Raw genomic sequence first — 20,464 nt, 5'->3', positions numbered from 1 at the left:
TTTTTTGCTTTTTCCACAGTTTTGTGAGATACTGGTCATTATCTGGACCTGCAAGATCCTATGGTGCTGCTTTGGTGCCTTATGGAATGAGTATGGCCTGGCAAGTGACAATGCTGTGGAGGGTTGGAATTGTTCTTTGAGGTCTGGAACAGGGGGGCTGCATTCCTGTGCCAGAAATGCTGAGCTGCCACAGCAGGAGTAACCAGAGTTCTGGTTTATAGACCCATTGGAGAGCATTAGAAGTGAAAAGACACTGAATGAGTGTTGTTTGTAAATAAAAATATGTGGGGTCTATCTGAGAACCATTTAGAAGCAGTGGAAAGCAGAGATGTAGCCACTGTGGTTGTTATCTACAGTAATGCAACAATATAAAAGCATAGGAATAACAGGTATGGAAATGTGTAAGAAAGAAAGTGGAGGGAAGGATAAGAGTAGAAAGATCTCACCAGCTCTGGATCCAGTAACTAGACTTGATTGAAGAGACTTGATTGTTGCAATTTTGATGTCTGGTGGTCTGTGTGATGGTCACAGTCTTGATCCATCAAGAGTGGGGAAAGCCTAAGGAACACCAGGGTCGGTGTTTAGGTTTAGATGGAACACGCAGGTACCTCCACTGGGGACGGGAATTTTACACTGTCTGAAGGGTCTTTGGTGGTTTATGACCCCTTTTAAGTCATGACCCTGCCTCTCACTTCAGCAAAGTTAAGCCAGTTATGCCCCATCGGAAAGGCTAAAAGCCTTCAGCCCCAAGTGGGTGAATGTCCCATGTGAATGACACCCTTCCATGGGGGCAGGGCAGGATATTGGCATGAAAACAAACACCATGGTCTGTCCAGCCTTCTCCCTTACCTCGCTCAAACCCCAGAGTCTCTGGTGGTGGGTGTGCACCCCCTCTGGCTCCTGCAGATCAGGTTTCACCACCACAGTCTGGTCCTCACCATGGACCCGGCACCAGCAGAGCACGGGGCGCCTCCACAAACAGACGTTGTTGAGCCAATAACCGTGAACATCTCAGTTTCTCACACAGGCTCACTTCATAACGCAGAGGAGATTTAGGCCAGTGCACTCTCCTGTGCATCAGACATTGTTTGAAGGATTTCTTTCAGTAGATGTTTCTGATCCCCCAAAATTTGCCTTTGTTAGCAGGTATTATAAAAAGCAGCACGAAGCCCTCCAGCTCTGCAAGTACGAACCGGTTCAAACCCGGCATGTCTTTTCGGGACGTCGTTATCTGAGGTCTAATTACACTGATGATTGGACTAGGCGGTCTTGAAGGTCTCGTCCAACCTTGACGCTTCTGTTAGGAGAGTTTGGTGCTGCTGCTGCTGTACCTCTTACAGCAACTCCCCGTCTTCCTTTGCGTACAGGTGGACAAGCACAAGGAGAGGCAGCAGGCAAGGTACAGCACGGCCAGACCCCCGGCGGGGCGGGCGGGGGCTGCCGGGGGTCCATCCGGGGTGGAGCGGAGCGGGGGGCGGTGCTGGATCCCTTCCTCCCCCGGCAGGAGCGTGCAGAACGGCGGGAATGGCACGGGCAGCAGCGGCGGCGATGGACGAGAAGGTGAGCGCTGGCGGGGCGGCGGGGGAGCGCCGCTGCGGGCACGGCTCACCTCGGGCACCCTTCCCGCGGGCATCGGAGCCCCCGGGCCGCGGCTGGGAGCGGAGCCGCCGCACCCCGGGGTCAGCCGGGACCCCCGTCAGCAGCGGGGGCTGTGCGAGGACAGCCGGGTCCTGCCTCTGCACACAGCCCAGGCACCCCTCGGGCCGGTTCCCTGAGCTGGGACCCATGGCGGGAGCCACGGGGCCGGGCCACGAGGCTCTGAGGAGGGAATGGGGCTGGTCTTTTATCCCGTTTTGAGCACGTGTTTCACCGGAGGGGATCACCACCCTCGTCCGAGGTTGGTTTTTAGTCTTCATGAAAGATGGGAACCCCTTGGAGGTGGAGAGGTGCCATCACCTGGTGGCATCCACTATTAGCTTTTAGATAGTCTTTTATCACTATTTGCTGATCTTTTATCTCGTTCCTTTCCCGTTGAGGTCTCTGATAAGGGCCATTGGCCAGTTCCTAATGCTGATAAGGAAGGTCGAAACGGATCTTTCAGTTAGTATAAATCACTTGTTACTGAGTTTATTTTGTTTGCTAGGACTCCAGCATCCATGGTACTTAGTGCTGCCAGTTCTGTCCCCAGGACAGCTCTTAGTCTCCCCGGGATGGTTTTGGAGGGATCGGGATCCAGCCATGCAGCCCTGCCGACCACCGTGCACAGGGACTAGACAGAAATGGCAGGTTTAATTGCAGAGATATTAACCTGCATTGATAATTTCACTGCTCCGAGGAACATGAAGGATTACATAGCGCTTGTTTTGGCTGGTATCTTTGACGGCATAGCGTCCAATTTTAGAAATTTGTGGAGATAAGATTTCCCAGGAGCCTGGGAGGTAGTGGAACGCATTGTGAGGTTTAAATTCGTTTTTGTTGTGCCAGTACGCATTACTCACTCACAACTGTGGATACATTATATCTCCACCAAAACTTCCCTTTCATATTTTGTGTCAATATTGGAAGTTGAGTAAATAAATTTCCCCCTTTTTGGTTGAAAGTTGTGCTTCACATATTACAGTTATATTTCCCTCTGCCAAATTCATGTTATTAGGCTGAGCTCCTAAATTTGTACAATTATGGCTTATTCATTAGCAATGGTCATTGAAATGCATTCAGGCTTAAGCATGGTTTCAGCCATTAGCACAGTGACCACTGCAGATGGAGAAGGTGAAGGTTTCCATCCGGTGGGTCAGGTTTGGTGACTTATATGTTCAGTCTGGTTCATTCTGGTGCTGATTCCTTCTGTGAGGAGAATAAGCAGTCCTTCAATGGATAACTTGATTTTCAGTGGAGACATGCTGGCATCATTTTCTGAAAAAGTGAAATAATACAAGTCTCATCGGGGTTTGCCCGCACAGGTTATTATCCCATTAAAAACAGGGGAAAGCCACGGTGCCCTGATTCTGTTTTGTACTTTTTTGTAGCTCTGCTGTCCTTAGATTCCCGAGTGAGTGTGCCCCGAGGTTTAGTTAGTCAAAGGCGCTGTTTTGTGTTACTTTTACCATAACACGTCCTGACTGTAAAGCTGTCAGACGTTCCCCTTGAATGGAAGGTGGAGCTCCTCATTCAGGGTTTGCATAAAATGCACACGCAGGCCACGGCGATTATTTACCCTGAGTATCCCCCTCAGTCTTGTGTGGCTTCGGGCTCTTTTTCAATAGGCCATTAGCCCATTCTGTGCTGCCATTTGACTGCGGTCATATGGGGTATGGAAAACCCATTGAATTCTGCCTTTTTGGCCCATTGTACCTACTTATATGGAAAATGTGAGCTCATTTCACTGCTCAGACTAGAGATGAAAGTCCCTTTTCCCATTCAGAATCTCTGTTCTGTCTCCTGAAAGGCAGTCGAGCTAAGCAGTGAAGGTACCGTTGGTCAGGGCCAGTTTAAAGCAAATTAAATTTAGGTGCCATGCTCGGTAAAACCTCATCCTGCTGTGCCAGGATCGTGGGGTGTACTGCTCCTGTTGGAAATTATACAGCTTTTAAGGTTTTTTGTAATAACTTCAGTAAGGGGTTTCTTTCACCTTTGCCCCCGGGGAGGAGAATGGCAATTTTTTGAATTCTTGAAAATAATGCTTGATTATACAATTCTTTCCACCGCTGTTTTCTCAGTGGACAAACTGTAAATCCTAGTTCTTGGGAATGGTCAATTAGTCTGACATTACACATAGAGTCTCAGTGGACAAACTGTAAATCCTAGTTCTTGGGAATGGTCAATTAGTCTGACATTACACATAGAGTCTCAGTGGACAAACTGTAAATCCTAGTTCTTGGGAATGGTCAGCTAGTCTGACATTACACATAGAGTTCTTGGAATCACCATGAAAATTACTCCATCCCACATCTCACCCATATTACTGACATGTGGGATGGAGTGAATTTCGTAGAGATACCAAAAATGCATGCAATTAGTATTGCACAGGTGGAGATTTCCCTGAGTTCTAAAATTTCGGTAGCATTCCTGGACAATTGTTCATTAAAGGCTGTGTCTTTTCTAATTTCATCTCGTTTTGTAACAAGGCCAAGGATTTGGCCAATCTTCAGGAGATGCAGATAATTTTCTATTCTGCACAATGTCAGGAGCACTTGGAGTCCACACAAGCATTAGCTAAACTTTTTCCTTCAACTTTTGTTTTCCTTTTTGTCCTCCTGTAACTGTCTCTGCAGCTGTTCCATTTTCAAGTACAGTAATAATAACTCAGCTGCTTTCCTGCTTTCCAGTTCAGTTGTCAGCTCTTGTTTCTCTTTAATATTATCTCTTCTGCACTGGCAGGCAACTTTCCACTATCCCAGGCTGCTCCAAGCCCCATCCAGCCTGGCCTTGAACACTTCCAGGGATGGGGCAACCACAGCTTCCCTGGGCAGCCTGTGCCAGGGCCTCACCTCCTTCACAGGGATGATTTTCTTCCCAATACTCAATGTAACCCACTGTCTTTCACTTTAAAGCTGTCACGATGCAATGGGCCACCTTGGCTCTGTGCTCCAGTTCCCTCTTGCAGCACCAGGCAGCTGCTGCCTGTGTTTTGGCTTTCCAAGCCCTTGCAGGGCTGTAGGAAACTGTTGTTGACTTTGGGCTCTAACAGAGTTGCTGGACTTGGTGTCACATGGAGCAGACTTGGACAGTCCTTGGGATGGGAGTGTTGGGAGGCTCCTCAGGTTCCCTGAGAGCAGAGGGGTTCATTTGCCTCTCCACGTGCTGGCCAGCAGTGGATCTTGCAGTTCCCTCATGGGGTTGGGATGCTCTTTGCTCACACAGTCACCACCCCCATGTCCTCCTTCAGACATGGACCAACGGAATCAACGAGGCCAGTAAGATGGCCCTGCTCGCCTGGGAGAAGGAGACCGGCATCGAGCTGGTGCAAATCAACGGGCAGAGGCGCTACGGAGGGCCCCCCCCAGGTACGTCAGGAGAGCAGCTGGGCCGCGGGGCCCCGGGAGGGGGCTCGCCGTGGTCACCGTGTCCCCGTGTCCCTGCAGGCTGGGCGGGCGGCCCGCCGCCGGCCGGCACCGAGGTGTACATCGCCAGGCTGCCGCAGGACATCTACGAGAACACCCTGATCCCGCTGTTCGAGAGCGTGGGGAAGCTCTACGAGTTCCGCCTCATGATGACCTTCAGCGGGCTCAACCGGGGCTTCGCCTACGCCAGGTACACCTCCCGGCAGGACGCCCAGAGCGCCATCGCCACCTTCCACCGCTTCCAGCTGCGCAAGGGCTGCACCATCGTGGTGTGCTGGAGCACGCAGAAGCGCGAGCTCGTTGTGAACGGCCTGGGCGCCTCGGTGAGCCAGCAGGAGCTGGAGGCCACGCTGCAGATGGTCACTGAGGGGATCCGCAGTGTCACCCTGCACGCCAGCCCCTCCCAGAAACAGGCCAAGCTCGCTGTGCTGAAGTACAGGTCGCACGAGGCTGCTGCCCTGGCCAAGAAAGCCCTGATGGAAGGTCAGTGGTGCTGAGGGATGCTGCTTGGGCTGGTCTTCCCACCTCCAGTCTTGGCTGCAAGGTGACTTCAGCCTTGAGACACCCTTTGCTCTATCCCTGTGTCCTGTGGGATGCCAGCTGCCTATGGTGCAGCCCTGATTTCCAACAGTCCTACTGGTGGTGGGGTGAAGGGGCTGCTAGAGGTCTCCAGGAAGCTGCCTGCTCACGGCAGGAGCATCACCAGTTCAGGGCACCCAGAACATTAACCAAGTTATTAAACCTTTCCAGTGGACAGCCCAACACCTCAGTGTGCCTTAAACACTCCTGAAGGAGCCGCTCAATCCCTCTGAGCCCTGTCCCATGACTTCAATGCCCTGATGGGACACAATTCCCAGACATCCAACCAGGACCTCCAAAGTCTTGGTTTGCACCCATTTCTGCCCCAGCTTAGGAGCATTTGGCTTTGGTATCTGTTCACCTTGGCCCTAAATTCAAGCTGCCCCTAAAATCCTGGAGATCACTGGGATGGGACAGGACGGGATGGGACAGGATAGGATGGGATGGGATGGTGCTGGAGGGTAGGTGAGCATCTCCTGTCTCCTAGGAAACCTGAGGCTCGGGGAAGCAAAGATGAGGGTGGACTGGTTGGACCCCCAGCTGAAGCAGAAGCTGCAGCTCTGTGAGGAGGAGCCATCGTCCAGCTGGGTGCAGGGAGGTGAGAGCCCGGCAGTGCCCCTGACTCTGTCACTGCAGAACGTGCTGGAGTGCCTGAACATGCTGTGCTGGAAGCATCGCCTGAGGACACCCCTGTTCATGACCAAGTGTGTCCAGGTGAACCCCAACGGGTGGCAGCGGTTCTGGTACCAGGTGGCGATCCCGGGGTCCCATGTGCCCATCAATGGCTTCATGTGGATCTCACCAGACAGGCAGGGCCAGAGCGAGCACGAGAAGGCCAAGGTGGCGATAGCCCTGCACATTCTCCGGGTGTTAGGTGAGTCCTTGGTGAGTCCTTGCACAGCCAGCTCCCGCCTTTCCCAAAGTCTGGACGTGTCTGCTGGGAGGGTGGAGCTGTGGCACTTCTGGGGCAGGGTGGGATGGGGCAGGGAGGGACCCAGGCTGGCTGGCAGGGCTGAAGCACTGTCAGCTCTGAGCCAAGGGTGGGATCTCTGTTTGGAAGCACAGGATGCAGGAGGAGGAGGTTTGGGGGTGAGGGCAGAGCCTGACCCTTCCCTCTCCTCTGCAGGGTGCCAGCTGAAGTAGGCAGCTGCTCTGCTGGAGCCACGACTGAGCCTGAGCCCTGCTGGGCTCCCAGCCCCGTTCCAGCTTTCCTTGGAGTTCTTTGCATCAGTTTTGAGAGCTGGCTCTGGAGGATAAGGGCCGCTGTCCAGGGCAGCCACCCTGTCCCCAGGCAGCCCTTGAGTTGGTTCTAGTTTTGGGTTGTTGGTTTTCCTGCCAAGTTTGGCTTCTGTTAAGCTGCATTGTGTTGCGTTGGAGGGGCACATCCTGGAGAAGCAGCAGCAGCTCTGTAAGGGCTGCCCGCACTGGATACCAGTGTGATGGAGGGAATTCCTCCACTGGCATTCCTGGTTCCTGAGGAACAGCCTCAGGGGAGGACAAGGCCACACACAGGGAGTGTCCCAGTGGTCACAGAGTTCTGTGGGCTGGTGGAGCTGCTCTGTGGGGAGAGGAGTGCCTGCAACCTGTTTGCAGAGTGAGGAAGGAGCTGTGGAGTTGGCAGCTGTCCATGAATGATTCCTCAGGAGTGGCAGGTCTGGCCACACGTTGTTCTTTTGGGATTAAAGAGTTCTGGAAAGCACCAGCTGGGTCATGTCATCTTTTCCTCCTGCATCCTCAGCTCCCTGCCTGCCCAGTGCATCTCGGTGCTCTCCCCACACCAGGAAAGGCAGGGGAAGGGACAGAGTGGGATTTGGGGCCTTCAGAGCCTGGTGGGCCCATTGTGTGGGAAGCAGCATTCCCTAACACCTCCATCTTTGTTCTCTTCTACTCACTTGGCTCTTTCTGACCAGCTTTTGATACCCCTCGGGCTCCTCCGAGTGCCTCCTGATGTCCTCCCCAGTGTCTCTTGGTGATCCTCTGGGATACCCAGTAGCACCTTGCTGGAGGTTAGGGTTTTTCCTTTTGTTTTTCTGCCTTAGGGAATTTCCCCCTCTTTTTGTTGCTAAGGAACAATAACCACTCCAAGGAAGGCTCCTGCTTCCTTAGCAGACACCTGTCTTTCAAACCAGGACACCCCTTTATGCTCCCCAGGCCTCCAGGTGTCTCCCAGCTCCGTAGATGGTGGGTAGACTCCCCCAGCTCCAGGAAAGTCTCTGGCCACATCCTGTAACACCCCTGCAGGTCCAGCACAAACCCCTGGGCCAGCAGCACCTGGAGGCTGCACTTGGTGGTCCAAGGGCTCCCAGGCAGTGCTGGAATCCACTGGGGGATGTGAGCCACAGCCAGGAGTAGAAATGCTGGTGGAACTGCACCAGATCCTCCCCGTTCCCCAGCAGTGCAGGGGCTCCTCCAGGGGCCTTGGCCGCAGTGTCCGGCCATGTCTGACACCTTCCCAGGCCCTGCTGCCCACTCTGCTCATCCCCAGGGAAGGGCCCAGCCCAGGAGGGATCCCTGTCCCTCTGCCCCTCCCCACTCATGGCACACTGTGACCCACCAGGTCTCTTTGGCAGCACCCAAGTCCCATCCCTCTTCCTTTTGGAGATCCCCAGGATCCTCCAAGAGCCTTGGGGTGCAATCTTTAGGTTCTTCCTTGCACTCTCTGCAAGTCTGTCTGTCCCTCCTGAGGCACTCCAGGAGTCCCTGCCTCATGAGGATGAGCCAAACCATCAGCACAAGGCGCTGGGAAGTGAAAGGCACTGGGTTTATTTCTAACAGAGCTAAAGTCTTAATTAATTAACAATGGGTAATTGACCTGCTGGGACAGCAGGGCAGGAAAGTGATGAACCTGTCTGCCCTGGCCAGGCACCCCAGAACCCCATGTCACTGCCTCCCCCCCATCCCAAAACAACCCAAAGGGCCCCAGCAAACCCCAGCATTACCCCCTCCCCTCCAGCACTGCATCCCCCACCAGGGACCCCCAGCCCTGTCCCCCCATACCTCAGCACCCCCTCATCCACCAGGGACCCCCAGCCCTGTCCCCCCATACCTCAGCACCCCCTCATCCACCAGGGACCCCCAGCCCTGTCCCCCCATACCTCAGCACCCCCTCATCCACCAGGGACCCCCAGCCCTGTCCCCCCATACCTCAGCACCCCCCTCATCCACCAGGGACCCCCAGCCCTGTCCCCCCATACCTCAGCACCCCCCTCATCCACCAGGGATGTTCAGTCACGACCCCTTCCCCCAAAACCCCTCCAGCAGGAGCCCTCAGCCCTGTGCCCCCATCCCTGTATTGCCCCCACCAGTCAGTGACCAGAGCCCCCAGCCATGTCCCCCCATCTCAGAGCCCCTCCCCATCCCTCAGGGACCCTTCAGAGTCCCTCTCACCCCAGCCATGTGCCCCCACCCCTAAAGGCCTCCCCCGCTGCACCCTGCTCCAGGCCCCTCAGCCTCACCACCCCCAGCCTGTTCCCCCATCCCGGGGCCACCCCCGGCTCCTCGCATGGGGTCTCCGACCCACCATCACCGCTGTCCCCTACGGGACCCCCACCCGCTCCGACACGCGCTGCCCCTTTAAGACCGCGCCCACAGCTCAGCTTGAGTGGCAGCCCTAGGAGCCAATCAGAACGCCAGCGTCCTGCCCACCGACAGTGGTAGCATTACAGCGAGGCCACGCCCCGTAGGCGGGCACTCCCAGGGGCTGCGGTTCTGATTGGCCGCGCCCCGCGAGAGGACGCGCAGAGCCCCGCCCCCGCGCCGGGCGGGGCGGCAGCGCTGAGGGGCGGCGCCCCCGGCCCGCGCGGCCGCTCAGTCGCTGTCGCTGTCGCCGCTGTCGCCGCCCTCCGCCGCCGCCTCCGGCTCGGCCTCGTCCCGCAGGTCGGCGAAGAAATCCTCCCCGCTGCCCAGCGCCTTGCTGCTGAGGGCGCGCAGCGGCCCGCCCTTCTTCTTCTTCCGGCGGTAATCATCGACCACCATGGAGCCGAGCGCCGACACGTCCCAGAACTTCACCTTCTGGTCGTGGCCGCTGCTGGCCAGGAGCTTCCCGTCCGCGGCCACGGCCAGCTGCTCGATGGGCTCGCCCAGGTGCTGCCCCACGCAGCCCAGCACGCGGTTCGGCAGCACGTTCACCGCCCTGGGCACGGCACGGGGCACTGAGGGCCCTGCGGGGACGCCGTCTGCCCTCCTGTCCTGTGTCCTGGGCAAGGCTGGTCCCGTCCCACAACCTCTTCCTTCCACCCCTTCCCCTCCCACACCTCCCCATCCCATCCCATCCCATCCCATCCCATCCCATCCCATCCCATCCCACCCCCCACAATTCCCTATCTCACCGCCACCCCACCCCACCTCCAGCCCACTCTTCTCCCCTCCCTATCCCGTCTCACCCCCCACAACCCCTCCTGATCCCACACCCTTCCATCCCATCACTCTCCCTTCGCCCTCACCCCGTCCCACAGCTCCCCATCCCTCCCCATCCACCCCCTGACCTGATGACTCCGTCCAGGGACCCCACGCACACGATGCTGTCCGTGATGGGCACCATGCAGTCAATGGTCTCTGCCCTGAGCGCAAAGCGGTCGCTGGCGGCCCCGAAGCCGTCCCAGTTGAAGAGGTAGATGGTGCCTTCGCTGGAGCCACACGCCACCTTCCTCCCCCTCTAGGCATGAGGGAGGGCAGTGAGGCAGAGGCAGAACAAAAAACTCGGAGCGGGGACAGGGGGCTGTGGGGTCCCGCTCCATGTTGGGGAGCAGTGCCAACCTTCATTAGCACCACAGACGTCAGGTCGCCGTTTTGCGGCTCCGAGAGCAGCTCAAAGCGCCGTCGCTTCACGTTGAAGACGCCCAGGGTGCCATCACCACTGTGGGAGGTGGAAGGGACACGTTGTGAGCACGGGACAGGGCACAGGGCACTCCAGCCATGAATGGACACAGCGAGCCCGACCCCAAGACCATGAAGCCCCCCTGGTACCTGGCTGTCAGTAGGATCTTGCCGTTGCCATCCACAGTCATGGCACTGATGTACTCCTCCTGCTGCCGTGCCTCCAGGATGGCACTGCCCCTGCGCAGGTCCCACACCTTCACTGCCCCGCCGTCATCGCCCGTGGCAAAGACGTGGTTGTCAATGGGCAGCACGCAGTTGAGGGCCGATCTGCAGAGACCCCGTCCCCACGGTCACGGCTCCCGGAGCAGCGCTGCGGGCTCTCCCTACGGCCCAGGGCTGTGTGGCCCTGCCGCGGGAGGGAAGGGGACAGTGCCCCAGCCGTTGTGCCCAGAATGAGCCGCCTGCATGGACTTACTCGTGGGCCTTGGGGAAGCGCGTTTCCAGCCGTCCCTCCTCCGCTGTCAGAATGTGGATGGACTTATCCTTGGACACAGTGAAAAGCTCTGGAGAGCCGCGTTAGTGCCCCCCGCCCGGCGTCCCCCGGTGCCATCCCACGTCCCCGCACTCACTCTGCCCGTCCTGGGAGAACGCCACGTCCCGGCACGACTTGAGGTGATGTCCCGAGGACCAGAGCTGCCGGTTCTCGCCCTCGGTGCAGGAGTACGAGTACCTGCCGGCAACCGGGAGTGCTCGCCGGGACCCCGCGGGCGGGCGGGGAGCCCCGCCGCCGGTGCGCAGCGGTCCCAGAGCCGGGACCCCCTCCCCAGCCCCGGCCCCACTCACAGGTACACATCGCCGTCCACGTCCCCCGCGGCCAGCAGCGGCCGCGCCGGGTGCAGCGCGATGGCGTTGGCCGTGGCCTCCAGACAAATGTCCTCGGGGGTGTCCCGCACTCGCGGCTCCCGCGCCGCCGCCTCCGGGGACTCCTGGGGCTCCTGGGGAGAGCGGGGCCGTGGGACCGGGGCCGGCGGCTCCGGGCTCCCGCAGCCCCACGCGTGCTCACCTCCTCCATGGCGGCCGCCATGGCGCTCTGCCGGTTTGCATGGCCACGCCTTCGCTGGCGTGCGCCCGGCCCTTTGCTCTCCGGCCGCGGGCCCGGCCTGCCCGCGGGGCCGCACCGCCCCGGGGCTCCTGCCCGCGGCCCCATCTCACCAGGTCGCTCCTCCCCCGCCTCGTGGTTTCCTGTTCTTTAGAGCTTCACCGCTGGGAGCTCCACAGGCTCCCTAATTCACACCGTCCCCTCCTCTCTCTGATCCCAGGGGAGGGGGCAGCCAGGGACCGGGTGCCACTTCGACCCCCTGCAGGGTCTGGGGCCAGCAGGGCCCCCTCTAGAGACCCCAGCCCAGCCAGGGAGCGCCAGCAGCGCCCCCGCCCCGAGGGGCCATCCCAGCTCGCTGCTGGCCCTGCACTGAGGGAACAAGCGTTGCCTGGTGCTGGCCCCGTCACACACACCCGGAGCAGCCCTCTGCCAGCGCTTACAGCAGCTTGCACCTCCTCTGCTTCAGGTCAGTGCTCTTGCTGGACCCCAGCTCAGGGTCCCATTTCTTCCCCCTGCCTTGAGGCACAGAATGCTCAGCTGGGATATTGCTTCCAAACAGACTTGTTAATTTTATCCAGAGATGCTGCCCCCAGCCCAAAAGGCTCCCAAAATAAATACGCAAATAAATGCCTGGTAAGTAGTAGAGTCCTAGCACCCCTGCTGCTCCAAAGGAGACCAGAATGTGCCCAGGCCCCTCCTCTCTGCACACACAAACAGATGCTCACACGCAAATTTCATGTGGTTTTATTAAGGTTACAACATTTACACAGCACAGGCTCTACAGCAAAGAACAGAGGGAGGGAAGAGCCCCCAGCCCTGAGCAGAGAGTAGATGGTGTGTGGAGCAAGGACAGCACACCAGCAGGCTCCAGGAAGGCAGCTCCCAGCAGGCCCGGATTCCAGGAGAGGGAGGAAGAAACACAGGAGAAATCAGTACTTGGGACGTTTCACCTCAACCCTGGAAGAGAGAGAGGGGCAGGAGAGTGGTGAGGATGCAGGGCAGGCAGCTTCACCCCCCCACATCCAGAGCTCAGCACTGACATCCACACTTTCACACCACAGAAGGTGGGGGGCCCCAGCAGGGCCCCTGCAGCTGAGCAACAGAGACCACTGTACTTACCCATCAGCCTCCAACTTCTTCCTCTTCTCAATGATCTGCAGAGAAAGCACAAAGGCCTGTTACCCTCAGGGGATCTGGCTGCTCACAACTAGCAGAGGGGCTACAGCGTGCTAGATACACCTGGGGAGAGCTGCAGCCAGGCCAGAGCAAGCTGAGGTGAGCTACAGCTGGAGAAGCTTGGCCTGTTCACCCTTTGCTCCTTTCTGGCCACCACAGACCATTTGTTCTCACCTTCCCCAGCCCGTCCCATACTGCTCACCCTGCCAGGACAACCCCTGGCTCTGCCAGCTGGCAAACAGGGAGCCACTAAGCATGTCCCGTCCCCTACAATCCCCTTTGGATGGCTCCAAACTCATGGTTTTGGACACGTTCATCTGCTGCACAGCCCAGAGCAAAAAGCCCCAGACTGGGGCTGCTCCCAGGACAACAGTTCCAAATAGAGCTCCAGACACCTCTGCAATACTGAAGCCCCAAGTACTCGGCTGATGCTCTTGCAAGGAGCAAATCCAGCGGGTAGAGAGCCAGCCCAGGTGCTCACACACACACTGGCCATGGCTGGGACAGCGAGGACAGGGCTGGGTGGGAGCTCCTGGCACAGCAGCCCCAGCCCAGCTGGGCACTCACCGCGCTGATCTTCTTCCACTGCCGGTCCAGCTCCGCCTTGTCGTTGGTCTCCTTGAAGCGGCGCGTCTTGCGTCCCTCAGACATCTTGATGCCGTACTGGAAGGCTGCCCTGGAGAAGGAGCAAGACATGGCTCAGCACTCACAGAGGATCCACAGCCTGCCACAGGAAGGCACACGTGTCCCCAGCCACGAGCACGTGCTCCAGAGCTGGCCTGAGCCCCCGAAAGCAGTGCCTGGGCTGGAGTCTTCAAGAGTGACACTTAGAGCAAACACAAACCACCAGGGCAAGGACCCACAGCTCCTCCTCAGATTCTCACAAGGGAGCCCCCAGCACCCAGGCCTGGCCAGCATGGCCATTCCACCCAGAGCCCTCGCTCGGCCCTTCCGGAGGGCTGCACTCACTTGGGCAGAGCCTCTTTGTTGTTCATGTACTCGCTGTACTCCTCCTGCGTGTCAAAGTCCCAGCGGCCCAGAGGCCCCTTCTTGTTACCCTGCAGGGAGAGAACGACTCAGAGCAGCTCCTCAGTTGCTGCTGGGAGGGCTTCTCACACAGCCCTGCACACCCAGCCATGAGGCTCCATCTCCACCAGCCCCAGATCAATGGCCTTGGCTCCAGATCCCCTCCCCCAAAAGTTCCAGACAGATTTTGTGAAAGAGGAAGTCAGAACAGAGTAGCAGGCCCGTCAACACCTCTGGGTCAAATGCCAGTGACACCTGTTTGCTCCCTGACACAACAGGAGGTGATCAGCAAACCCCAAAGCTCACTCAGCAGCCAGGTCCAGTGCTGCTTCTTTCCCATGGGATCCTCTCAGCTGGCAATGGTGCCTACTTTGCTGGCTGCTCCTAAAGGCTGGTGCCAACATACCTGATCCATTTTGCTGTAGTCCACCTCCTCATCGCTGTCCACCGCCATATCATCCATTCTGGGGAGAAAAAAGCAAGGAAAGGGTTCAGAGTGGGTCCATGAGATGGATCAGGACCTTGGAGCTGGTGGGAGTCATGTCTCATGGCCTCAGACCAAACACACTCAGTTCCTGGGCCAGAGGGAAGTGGCCCCAGCTGTAAGCCCTGCAGGTGACCTGTACCACAGGGCATCCAAGGTTGGAAATGCTTCCAGGATGACCCTGCAGGCTGAAAGATGTTCCTCTTCCACCGAGGGAGGCCAGAGCTTCACAACCACATGGATAACAGGGAATGCAGCAGATTCCCAGCCACCTCAGCCTCCCCCTGGCTCTGAGGGGCAGCAGGCTGCAGGCAGCCACTTACAGCAGAGAGCAGCTAAGAACAGACTGAACCAAGGGCTTGGGATGGTTTTACCAGTCAGCTGTTGCCACAGAAAAGGCCAGGCCTGCTCCCCAGCAAGTAGTGGGGTTGATGTTCAAGTTCTTGCTGCCAGAGAACAGCAGCCCTCAGCACACCCTGCTCCCACCCCACAGCTTCCCACTGCTCCTTACGTGGCAGGGTAGCACTCAGCATAGCTGTTGGACATGCCAAAGAAGTCTCCCAGCTGCTTCTTGTCTTCTGGCTTCTTCAAAGTGGCAGCAGTTAAGGAAAGCACCACATGAGCTGAGCCTTACAGCTGCAGGCTGGGCACAGCCAGCTGGAAAACCCCCTCCTGCTCCAAAACAACCAAAACCAGGGGGTGCAGAGCTTTTGTTTGGTGTGGGAGAAGCATTTCCCTGCTACCAGGTGAGGCAGGACAGCTCCCCAGATGTGCTTGTGCCTGCGAGGTCAGCCCAGCCCCACAGCCGGCCGGGCTGGCACAGCCAGCCAGTAAAGGATATGCCTCTGTTCCCTCCCAGCCAGCAGCTCCAGCAAACTTCTCATTGATGGACTTGATGAGCTCCTTGGCTGAGCCAGGTCCTGGGGCAGAGAAAGCAGCAGGTTACATTTGGGAGGAAGATCAGCTCAATGCAGAACACAGGCTGGGCAGAGTCCCTTTGGGACACAGTAACAGGTAGGATAAGCTGTACACGAGGTCCAAGAGGAGGAGCAAACCAGTTTGGCATTGATGGGGTCAGCTGATCCCAGGAGACCTGGAATCTTACAACAGTTTGTGTTCGAAGGATCTTGAAGCCAATCTTATTCCAACTTCCCACCATAGGCAGGGACACCTTCCACTATCCCGGGTTTCTCCAAGTCCTGTCCAACCTGGCCTGGAACGCTTCCAGGGATGGGGCAGCCACAATTTCTCTGGGCAACCTCTGCCAGGGCCTCCCCACCCTCACAGGGAAGAATTCCTTCCTAATATCTAACTTACATTTCTCCTCTTTTAGCTTAAAACCATTCCCCCTTGTCCTCCCCTCTCAGGTACCCACACCACTTGACTCACCTTTGTCGATGTCTGTGGGCTGCAAAGAAGAAGAGACAGTGTCAATCACACAGAGCTGAACCACAAACCCAGCAGGCTGGTGTAGTGCTGCCTCACTTGCTGAGGGACAGGACAAGCACGCAGCCACCCAGCAAGCTCTGGGGACAGGCAGAGCTCAGCAAGAGCTGACAATGGCACGTGTAGAGGCACAACCAGAGATACCCAAAGCCCCTCAGCCCCACAAAGGGCAGATCTCAGGTGGGACAGTCCTTCACGAGCAGAGACTCACCTCATCATCAGCCTTGGGCTTCTCAAAGTAGCTGTGCCTCTTCTTCTCCTCCTCCCGCTCCCGGTCCCGCTCCCTGTCCCTCTCGCGCTCCCGGTCCCTGTCACGTTCTCGCTCCCGGTCTCGCTCCCGATCCCGGTCACGCTCTCTCTCCCGGTATCTCTCCCGTTCCTTGTCCCGTGGCATCTTGGCAGTGGAGGGCACATAATCCCCAATGTCTTCAAAGATGCTACAAGTGGAAAAGAGCCTGGAGTTACGTGTGCTGCACAAAGAGAGGCCATAACCACCTCCTTGAGCACACAGGACCAGCACCAAGAGCTAAGGACACCAGATATGGAAGTGGTTTCCACATCTGTCAGAGGTATCACTGCACCTCTGCTTCTTCTGCTGCAGGACCTGAGTTGTGTGGTCCACGGCAACAGTGAGCCCTCACCTGCCTCAAGCCTGAAATCCACACCAGAGCTTGCCTCCAGCCTTATCCTACAAACTGCAGGTCAGGCAGCTCCAAACTCAGCCCTCTCTAAATGTGGTGGGCCAAAAAGCCATTCCCCAAGGGACAGAACTGTGACCCCATAGCCTGAGGGCAAGGAGGCACTTACTTCATATCAGCTTCAGGAGGCTTCTTCTCATCCAGCTTCCCTGCAAGGACACAACAGCAGTGAGAGGCACATCATCCCCATCCCTGCTCCCCATCCCTGTCCAGGTTCCAGGCTGCAGGAGTGGAAGCCTGGAGGACATCACATCATACCCAGCCCCTCCAGGAAGCCACTGTGTCCCTCCCCAAGAGGGACACATTTCCCCAAGGAACTGGGCCTTCATCAGGAAGAGCAGAGCACCATGAGGTGCTCTCAGAGCTCTAATTTCCCAGCAGCTTGTCAGGCCACAGCACTCAGGAAATCACTGTTCTCCAAGCCCACTGTCTTGTGGCACAGGGGAATACTACAAACCAAAACACATCCCATTCCCTTGGGATATGTCCAAGCACTAAAATCTTATTACTTGTCTCCTTTCACCTCTTACCTTTGTCTTTCTTCTTGAGCTTCTTGTTGCGGGTGCCTTGCCTGAGATAGGAGAGGATCTGCGTGAGCTTGCTGATGACAATGTCGTTGGTGGTCAGCGTGGTCTGTGCCTGAAAGGGAAATCCACGAGGAAGCATCCCGCTCCCTTGACAGGGAACCTGTCCCAGAGCAACCTGCTCTGGCCAATTCAGAGCAGAGAGGTGAAGCAGGCTGCAGGCCAGCTGGGTACCTCCATGGTGGGGCAGTCAGCCTTGCTGCGGATCAGGGTGGTGGGGATATCGGTGTCGGCATATTCATCATCCAGATCCACCACGTAGGCCATCCTGCCCGGCAGGAACAGCTCGTTCCGCTCATAGGTCTTGTTCTTGAACAGGATGCGGTAAATGTTGCGGCCTGGGCAGAAGGAAAAGCGTGGGAAAGCAGAGGACAAGCCCAAAGTGAAGCGTGCTTAGTTTATCAGCAATATGAGAATCGCCTCCTAAGGACACGCTTCCTTCAGTCCTCAAATTCAGGACTCTCCCCCTCCAATGGTTTTCCTTCCTCCATTCACCCTCCACGATTTCTCCCACATTCACAGCACAGACAAGGTGGGGAACAGCCATATCAACGCAGTCTTACCCAGGCGGGTCTTAAATTCAATTTTGTTCTCAGGATCTTCATCTTTCCTAAACAGGAACAGAAACCAGAAGTATAAGAGCCAAGTGAACGGCTCCTCTGCGTCCTCCTCTCTGGCAAGCAGCCGCCTTCAAGAATGCAAAATACTCAAATCACTCACTTAGTTTCTTTCTGGGGCTTCTCCATCATTTCCTCCTCTTCCTTCTCCTTGCTGGCAATCTCAGCCCGTACCTGGATGCAGAGTAAATTCACACATTACAGCCCAACCCATGCCACTGCTGCCCACCTGTGAGCCCCATCAGATCCCCTGCCCTGCAGCAACCCTTCCCAGGAAGGGAACTCCGCTGCCAAGACCAAGTAGGAACATCCACCCCGTGTGTCTGTGGGAGAGGACAGGGCAAGAGCAGCACGGTGATATCTGCACTCACCTTCTGCAACAGAGCAAAGTCCAGACCCTTCACCAAGTGAGTGTGCTCCATGTCACCACCCAAGAACTTGGACTCCTGGATCAACTGTCTCCTCTTCTCCGCAGCAGATTTATCCCTGTGCAATGAGAACGGAGCCACGTGAGGGCCAGCCCCCCTGGATCAGCCTGGCCAGCCCAGGCCCCAGCAGAGCTCACGTACGCCTCAGCCGTGGGCCCCACAGCCCTGTAGTTGGCAGTGGTGCTGATCAGCTCTGTCTCCTCGTAGTCCTTGTTCACTCCATCTCTCCTCTCCTTGGCTCGATCGCGGTACTTCTCGGCCAGCTCCCTCTCGCGCTCGATCTCCTGCTGCCGCAGCTTGGCGTAGTAACTGGGGGTGGGAAACGGCTCAGGGTTAGGAGTGACCTGCTCGTGTTTTTGAGGTCAGGTAACAGCCCCCAAGGCCTCACACACGCCCATTCTGCTCCCAATCCCTTCCCCAGAGATACACCACAGCACCATGGGACACAACAGGCCTGGAGGAAACTGCTCTACTGAAGCCACCTGAGGAGGAGTTCCATCCTCCCTTCCAAAGGGAAGGGTCCGGTGCAGTCCTGCTGTGCAGACATGCCCCAAATACACAGTGGTCAGTATACCACCACTGCCCTGCTCTCCCAGACACCCACAGAGCCTCTCCTTCTGGAGGTGAAGCTTCAGCCCCATCCTACTGCTGCCCTCCCACAGCTGTTCCCACAAGTAGTGCCAGTTCCTCAGGCTGAGCTCTTCTCCAAAGCTCTTAAATCATCCACTCCAGGTCCTCTTTGGGAGCACAAGTGATCAGAACTGCTTCCACTGGCAGGACATGATGCATAATGACAAATCCTGCTGCATCTCTTCGCCCACCTACCTTTTCTTCTTCCTCCTGCGAGCAGCTGGATCTTCATCCTCATTGTACTCCCGGGGCATCCTGGAAAAGGGTGAAAAAACACATGTACAGTCTGCAGAGCCACGTGGGTGATGACAGGTGGACAGAACAGTGCCTCAGACACAGAAGAGCACTGAGGTGCTCAGAGATGGAACAGAACAGTCTCTCACCCTTAATTTCCCCCTAATTCTACACTGTCAGCAGGTAGAGGAAGGGAAAAGACTGATTTCCACCAAACCAAACCTGCCTACTGCACAAAGTATCTTAACAGCCACGAAGCCTCACTCTTTTCTTTACAACAGCCCTGACCCACCTGCTTCTCCACTTCCCACACTCATTGGCAAAAGCCCCTGTAGATACTCCCCTGCAGAGTGCAGGGGAGAGTGTCAGCTGGGCACAGAGCCCCAGAGGGAAAGGGGCACAGACTGTCCCATAGACCTGTGAAACAGAACCCTACTCACTCATGGTGGCGAGATTTGGAGGGTGGCGCAGATGTTGGCGCAGCCCGCGGGGTCATGAGAAGCTTCCGGAAGTCTTCATTGGTCAGCTTGGACCTGCAAGGGAGGGAAGGAACAGAAATCATCATTCCCAAAGAGCTCTGGAGGAGGAGCAGGTCCTGTGCGACCAAGATGGGCACCAGGTACCCATGGAGGGGGACCAAAGGCTGGACTGTGCCAGTGACTTCCAGCTTCTCCACAGGAATGGGCCTGGGGTCCCTCAGTGCTGGTCCAGCCCCAGCGCAGCGCAGTGCCCCAGGGCTGTACTCACTGGTGGAAGGAGTGCGAGTCGTCCACATCGTGGCCCTCGGGGGCCAGGGGGTTGGAGAACGGCTCATCTAGGGGACAGGAGAGAGAGAGAGCGAGCTCAGGCACTGCCTGCACAGCTTCACACCCTCCCAGAAACCAGCAGGGGAACAGTGCCTGCGGCTGCGAGCTGGATCCCAGCCCGCTGTCACCCGGGCCGGCCTCGCCTGCCTGCACAGGACACGGGGGTCCCGCTGCCACTGCGAGCCCCGCGGCTCTGCGCCTTCTGGGGGGTGTCTCAGGGCCCTCCCGAGTGCGACCCGTCCCCCGCACCCCGGGACTGCCCCCGCATCCTCTCAAGGCCCGAAACACCGGCCGGCTCCACTCCCGGGGCGCCCCGGTGTCAATCCCCGCGCTGAGGCTCAGCCCCGCCGCACCGCCGCGTAGCTCCTCGCCCCTGGGCTGCCGCAGGCTCCCGCGAGGTCGCTCCCGCGGCTCCGCGGGCTGTGGCCGCACCCCGTCCCCCCGCAGAGCTGTCCCTCGCCCCGGGCCGGGGATCCCCGCGGGTCCCCCCGCTCCCCGGCGCAAGCTGGGCCTACACCGACCCCCCCACCTGGCCGCTGCCTCCCGCCGCGCCCCAAGCGCCGCGACGGCCCCCGCGCGGGCCAAGTGTCGCGGCCGCGGGGGTGTCCGGGAGTGCCCCGTGTCCCGTGCCCCGTGTCCCCTGTCCCCAGACTCACTGTCGCGGTCCGGCATCGCTGCGCTCCCAGCTCCGCTCCCAGTTCCGCTCCCCGCTCCGCTCCCAGCTCCGCTCCGGCCCTGCCGCTCGGCGCTGCGCTCCCAGCGCACCCCGCGCCCGCCGC

General features: G+C 57.9%; 3 protein-coding genes across 4 annotated transcripts; 1 reads left to right on the top strand and 2 right to left on the bottom strand.

Moving 5' to 3' along the window:
- DND1 (DND microRNA-mediated repression inhibitor 1) lies at nucleotides 1–7,572 on the top strand. The gene is made up of 5 exons (XM_068205591.1): nucleotides 1–90; nucleotides 4,886–5,003; nucleotides 5,082–5,543; nucleotides 6,127–6,513; nucleotides 6,766–7,572. Exons 2-5 carry the CDS (start codon nucleotides 4,919–4,921, stop codon nucleotides 6,780–6,782), a joined length of 951 nt encoding a protein of 316 aa, XP_068061692.1. The 5' UTR covers nucleotides 1–90; nucleotides 4,886–4,918; the 3' UTR covers nucleotides 6,783–7,572.
- Nucleotides 7,573–9,173: 1,601 nt separating this feature from the next.
- WDR55 (WD repeat domain 55) lies at nucleotides 9,174–11,563 on the bottom strand. Its single transcript, XM_068205590.1, has 8 exons — nucleotides 11,521–11,563; nucleotides 11,301–11,452; nucleotides 11,087–11,187; nucleotides 10,933–11,020; nucleotides 10,605–10,784; nucleotides 10,395–10,494; nucleotides 10,124–10,293; nucleotides 9,174–9,771 (listed from the first exon to the last, which is right to left on the bottom strand). The coding sequence occupies exons 1-8, from the start codon at nucleotides 11,539–11,541 to the stop codon at nucleotides 9,447–9,449; spliced, it is 1,137 nt and encodes a 378-aa protein (XP_068061691.1). The 5' UTR covers nucleotides 11,542–11,563; the 3' UTR covers nucleotides 9,174–9,446.
- Nucleotides 11,564–12,284: 721 nt separating this feature from the next.
- On the bottom strand, nucleotides 12,285–20,430 carry IK (IK cytokine). Of its 2 annotated transcripts, XM_068205586.1 has the most exons (21): nucleotides 20,342–20,430; nucleotides 19,627–19,693; nucleotides 19,320–19,412; nucleotides 18,841–18,900; nucleotides 18,157–18,324; nucleotides 17,959–18,073; nucleotides 17,691–17,761; nucleotides 17,534–17,580; nucleotides 17,145–17,308; nucleotides 16,917–17,025; nucleotides 16,496–16,535; nucleotides 16,016–16,125; nucleotides 15,900–15,973; nucleotides 15,632–15,650; nucleotides 15,085–15,162; nucleotides 14,754–14,835; nucleotides 14,165–14,222; nucleotides 13,702–13,790; nucleotides 13,300–13,408; nucleotides 12,676–12,710; nucleotides 12,285–12,513 (listed from the first exon to the last, which is right to left on the bottom strand). In XM_068205586.1, exons 1-21 carry the CDS (start codon nucleotides 20,355–20,357, stop codon nucleotides 12,486–12,488), a joined length of 1,632 nt encoding a protein of 543 aa, XP_068061687.1. In that variant the 5' UTR covers nucleotides 20,358–20,430; the 3' UTR covers nucleotides 12,285–12,485. The 2 variants fall into 2 exon arrangements, with proteins under 2 accessions (XP_068061687.1, XP_068061686.1); XM_068205585.1 differs by having other exon boundaries at nucleotides 15,900–16,125.
- Between the last annotated feature and the right edge of the window lie 34 nt (nucleotides 20,431–20,464).

The sequence above is a fragment of the Anomalospiza imberbis genome, chromosome 15 (assembly GCF_031753505.1).
Source record: "Anomalospiza imberbis isolate Cuckoo-Finch-1a 21T00152 chromosome 15, ASM3175350v1, whole genome shotgun sequence".
NCBI classification, from domain to species: domain Eukaryota; kingdom Metazoa; phylum Chordata; class Aves; order Passeriformes; family Viduidae; genus Anomalospiza; species Anomalospiza imberbis.
This window is presented reverse-complemented; position numbering and strand designations above follow the sequence as displayed.

Coding starts and splice junctions, on each gene's coding strand:
- DND1 (XM_068205591.1), top strand. CDS start 4,919: ATGGCCCTGCTCGCCTGGGAGAAGGAGACCGGCATCGAGCTGGTGCAA. Junction 5,004..5,081: donor CTACGGAGGGCCCCCCCCAG/GTACGTCAGGAG, acceptor GTGTCCCTGCAG/GCTGGGCGGGCGGCCCGCCG. Junction 5,544..6,126: donor CAAGAAAGCCCTGATGGAAG/GTCAGTGGTGCT, acceptor CCTGTCTCCTAG/GAAACCTGAGGCTCGGGGAA.
- WDR55 (XM_068205590.1), bottom strand. CDS start 11,541: ATGGCGGCCGCCATGGAGGAG. Junction 11,188..11,300: donor GTGGACGGCGATGTGTACCT/GTGAGTGGGGCC, acceptor GGTTGCCGGCAG/GTACTCGTACTCCTGCACCG. Junction 9,772..10,123: donor TCCCTGGACGGAGTCATCAG/GTCAGGGGGTGG, acceptor TGCCGTGCCCAG/GGCGGTGAACGTGCTGCCGA.
- IK (XM_068205585.1), bottom strand. Junction 18,325..18,840: donor CGCAGGAGGAAGAAGAAAAG/GTAGGTGGGCGA, acceptor TCCCACCCCCAG/TTACTACGCCAAGCTGCGGC. Junction 13,791..14,164: donor ACTACAGCAAAATGGATCAG/GTATGTTGGCAC, acceptor CTCTCCCTGCAG/GGTAACAAGAAGGGGCCTCT.